The sequence below is a fragment of the Octopus bimaculoides genome, chromosome 1 (assembly GCF_001194135.2).
Source record: "Octopus bimaculoides isolate UCB-OBI-ISO-001 chromosome 1, ASM119413v2, whole genome shotgun sequence".
In the NCBI taxonomy this organism is placed as follows: domain Eukaryota; kingdom Metazoa; phylum Mollusca; class Cephalopoda; order Octopoda; family Octopodidae; genus Octopus; species Octopus bimaculoides.
Window position 1 is genome coordinate 2,804,881 of NC_068981.1, and position 4,532 is coordinate 2,809,412.

A 4,532-nucleotide genomic window follows, 5' to 3' on the forward strand; every position below is an offset into this window, starting at 1 on the left:
GGGATTGAACCTGAAACTATGTGGTTGAACCTGCTATGGGATTGAACCTGAAACTATGTGGTTGAACCTGCTATGGGATTGAACCTGAAACTATGTGGTTGAACCTGCTATGGGATTGAACCTGAAACTATGTGGTTGAACCTGCTTTCAAAAATCTAACACCAAATTACTCCTGCAACTTACAACTTCCTTCTTGTGCGAGCTTCATGTGTCTCAAGACAGGAACTTGAAGGAGTCACAAATATTTAGCAATTTTTAACAATACCTTTCTCAAGAGTTTTCATAAAATCTTCGTTTCCTCGCAACTCTTGAAGAAATTCACTGTTCTGTATCACAATAGCTAAGTGTTCATCGGCCAAGTACTGAGTAAGTTCGGGGTCAATATCCTGACTAGTTGAACGCCGTCTCCGTTCATTTTCCTTCAGTTTCTGCTCCAACATACTTTTGCTAAATTCATGAGTTGAAATAATCTAAAAATTAAGAAAAGAAAGAAAAATGTAAACAGTGAGTACAAATTTTTGTTGTTTTATCATCATCAGTAATTACATAAATATGTGGAGGCACATGGCCTAGTGGTTAAGGGTGTTGTACTCACAATCACTAGATTGTGGTTTCGATTCCTGGACCGAGTGGTATGTTGTGTTCTTGAGTGAAACACTTCATTTCACGCTGCTCCAGTCCACTAAGCTGTACATGGGTCACCCTTGGACAGACCAATCTTCCAATTAGGGGGAATGTGGGACGGCTCACCTAACCAGCAGACTGGCATCATTCAAAAGCTAAAGCAAAGTAAAACGCATTGTGACCAGCGATGTGTGACAACATCTGATAGTCTGGTCAATCACATGATCACAAATACATGTTGCTGTAAAGATGGTGAGCTGGCAGAAACATTAGCACGCTGGGCGAAATGCTTAGCGCTTTTGTCTGTCTTTACATTCTGAGTTCAAATTTTGCCGAGGTCGACTTTGCCTTTCATCCTTTCAGGGTCAATAAATTAAGTACCAGTTGTGTACTGAGGTCGATCTAATCGACTGGCCCCCTCCCCCAAAATTTCAGGCCTTGTGCCTAGAGTAGAAAAGAATAAATGTTGCTGTGTCGTGGCAGATCCATTGTGCCAATAATGGAAAGTTCTATTTCACCCTATTGCAGGTCTGTTTGAAGCAGACTCGGAATAGCAGAGACATATCATTGATGTAAGTGTGAATGACAATGAAGGGACATTGATAAACTTAACTAATTAACTCTCATTATCATTTAGCATCTTCCTTCTCTGCTGGCAAGCCAGAGGATTGTGCTTTGTCTGCTTTCTACAGCTGGACACCCACCCTAATTGCCAACCGCTTTACAGAGAGTACTGGGTGCTTTTTACAAGGCACCAGCACCAGTGCTTCTTATGTGGCACCAGCACTTTTTATGTGGCACATTAAATATTCATGAGATATTTGCTTACCAAAAAAATTCTGATGTGAAGTAAAGTGGTGGCATGGACTGGTAAGCAGAGTTACTAGCAATTATTTTTAGGATTTAATATAATATATGTTTTGGTTGCTAACTTTGGCAGGCCTGTATAAAATGTTGGTGCTTTTTATGTGGAACCTGCATTGACAGAGTCATCAAGTGTTTTGTAAGGCAAATCCCCTCAACTATTAGAGGGGAAGTAGTACTGAAGAGGTGCAAACAATCAATTGGTTCATTGGTTAAGTAATTAACCCATTGACAAATATAAGATAAAGAAGTGAAACAGAACCTGTGCAGGTGTTTGTTATTGGCACAATGACACTCCCAAGATACAATAAAATCCATTTCAACAAACAAGTTCAATAATCAATAATCTTGCATACCAAATACAAAAACGAAATATATAAATTCCAGAATTGTTATTGCCTGGAAAAAGATTTGGTCTAAGCTTGTGAGTTGAAACCAACATCCACCATAAACATCCAGTGGTGACATCTACTCTTAAATCCAGCAATTAACACTCGTATCTTAATTAGTTTCCAAATATGTTACAAAAGAACCAATCCACTTACCATTGTCTTTGATGGTCTGTAACTTTTTCTTTGTGGAGTTGAATTCAAATTAGCATCGAGACTTCTTGTGGGAGATGAATGTTTGTGTGAAAGTGGTGGTGGAGGGGGTGGAGGTGTGCTGTTTCTTTGGAGTCTAATCGGTAAGTTCAAGCGGAGAAAGTCATCTGGTAAAGTCCCTAGCATGGGTGGGTTCCAATTGCGATAGACTCTTCCAGAAGGAGTCGAAATAGGTTTATTAGGATGTCCATAAAATGTTTTAGGAATTGTATTGGACGACGGCAATGAGAGATTTGGGCTAAGAGAGAGATTGGGTAGATCTATATCAAGTAAATTGCCACAGGCTGATAAGCTACGTTTATGAGGGCCCCTTGGTGGGGTAGGAGGCAGCTGCTGGAGTGAAGAGTGACGCCACGTCATTGGTAACGTTGCTCCGTGGGAACCAGCTAATGGCGAAGAATGTTGCAGCCGCATGGCTTCTGAATATGAAGGAGGTGAATCTTGGATTTTTGTGCTGTTTGGTGAAAGACCAGAGATTGTGTGACGCTGTTTGAAACGAGAGGGAGAAAGAAAAAAAAAACAAACGTAAAAGAAAGGTCAAAATGAGAAAACGACATTAACCCTTTCAACTCAACCTACCTGGGTCCACTTCTAGTTCTACAGATTTCCTATTTTAAAGTGGTCGAAATTAAAAACTTCCATCAAAATTTCATGTTAATTTGTGTCCCAAACAACAGCTTAATAAACGAGTTAATTTATTATAGTCTTTATGATGAAATTAATTGAAATAAATAGGGTGTGCTTCAACAGAAACATGGAAAAGGGTTAAATATAGTTTAATAAAAAGGAAGTCATGGTGAAGGACGTAATTTTTCAATTAAGAGTTGACTTAATTACTGACTGCCATTTAGTTTCAGGGCAGCCCTGATTAAAACGGCCAACAATGAAATATATTTCAACTGTGGCCACCCCATCATTTATTTATCTTCATTATTCAATGTTTTTGGGTTTTTTTCCTAAGACAGCAGTGTAGGATTTTAACCCTTCAGCATTCAGATTATTCTGGCACGTAAAAGGACACCTTTTCGAGCGCGGCCGTTGCCAGTACCGTGTGACTGGCCCTCGTCCGGGTGGCACGTAAAAGCACCCACTACACTCTCGGAGTGGTTGGCGTTAGGAAGGGCATCCAGCTGTAGAAACTCTGCCAAATCAGATTGGAGCCTGGTGTAGCTACCTGGTTCACCAGTCCAACCCATGCTAGCATGGAAAGCGGACGTTAAGCGATGATGATGATGAAATCATGCATTATCTCATAGCATGAAGATTTTGGTGATGCAAGTGTTTATTTTTACACCAACAAAGGGGTTAAGTATGAGAAACCAGATCGGGCCAGTTTGAAGATAAACAAGTGCTGGATAGGACCAGTTTAAATGCTAAAGGGTTAAAGGGGAGTTGTCTGCAATTATACAGAAGCTTATTATCTTAGAATTTTATTGAGTGAGTAACAAAGATCTTGAAGATTATAGACATAAATCTTCTCAGTCATATCTGAGACAACCGCAGGGAGAAACCCAAGTTATTCTTATAATTTCAAACTGTTTCCAGTCATCAATTGCCAACATGGAGTATCTGTAGTTTCCTCAGATCCTCATCATTTAATGTCCATTTAGTATGGGTTGGACAGTTGGACAAGAACTAACAAGTCTGACAACTGCACTGAGCTCCAATTGTCAGTTTTGGCATGGTTTCTACAGCTGGATGCCCTAGGACCCCTAAGAGCAGGTCAGGGATATTTGTAGCTTAGTCAAAGAAGGGAGAGCATCATCTATTGCTCATTTTTAGGGGACTCTCATAAGGAGCAAATCTGAATTCTTGTAAAACAGAATATTCTATGGTTGGGAATTAAATTCATAGAATATAATTTGGAAGAGAAGGAGTCTTGGAGAAGTTCAAATGCTTTGGTTTTGTGTGAACAAAGCTGAGAATAAAAAATTTTCAGACTGTTTATTCCTGAATTTCATTTTATCTCTCATCATTAATTAAACAATTCCCTAGGGGGCCCATAATTGGCAATTGGTTAGAGACACTGACATATATATACACACATGTAATTTGCTAGTGTGTGTGTATACATATATATACATACATACATACACATACATCCATACATACATATACAAACATATATATACATACATATACAAACATATATATACATACATACATATATACATACATACATATACAAACATATATATACATACATACATATATACATATACATACATACATACATATATACATATACACACATATATACATACATACATATATATACACACATATACATATATACATATGCACACATATATACATACATGTATGTGTATATATATATATATATATATACACACATATATATACATACACACACATATATATACATATATACATACACATATATACATATATACATACACATATATATACATATATACATAC

The 4,532-nt window shown here is 37.9% G+C and overlaps 1 protein-coding gene across 6 annotated transcripts in view; it reads right to left on the reverse strand.

The window, feature by feature from the left end:
• Positions 1–4,532, reverse strand: part of LOC106873416 (CUE domain-containing protein 1) — a 188,795-nt gene that overhangs the window by 7,801 nt on the left and 176,462 nt on the right. For all 6 annotated transcript variants that reach the window (XM_052975153.1, XM_052975072.1, XM_052975105.1 and 3 more), the window contains 2 exons: positions 2,034–2,576; positions 266–470 (listed from right to left, as the gene is read on the reverse strand). In XM_052975153.1, coding sequence (XP_052831113.1) covers positions 266–470; positions 2,034–2,576 — 748 coding nt within the window. The remainder of the gene's footprint in view (positions 1–265; positions 471–2,033; positions 2,577–4,532) is intronic.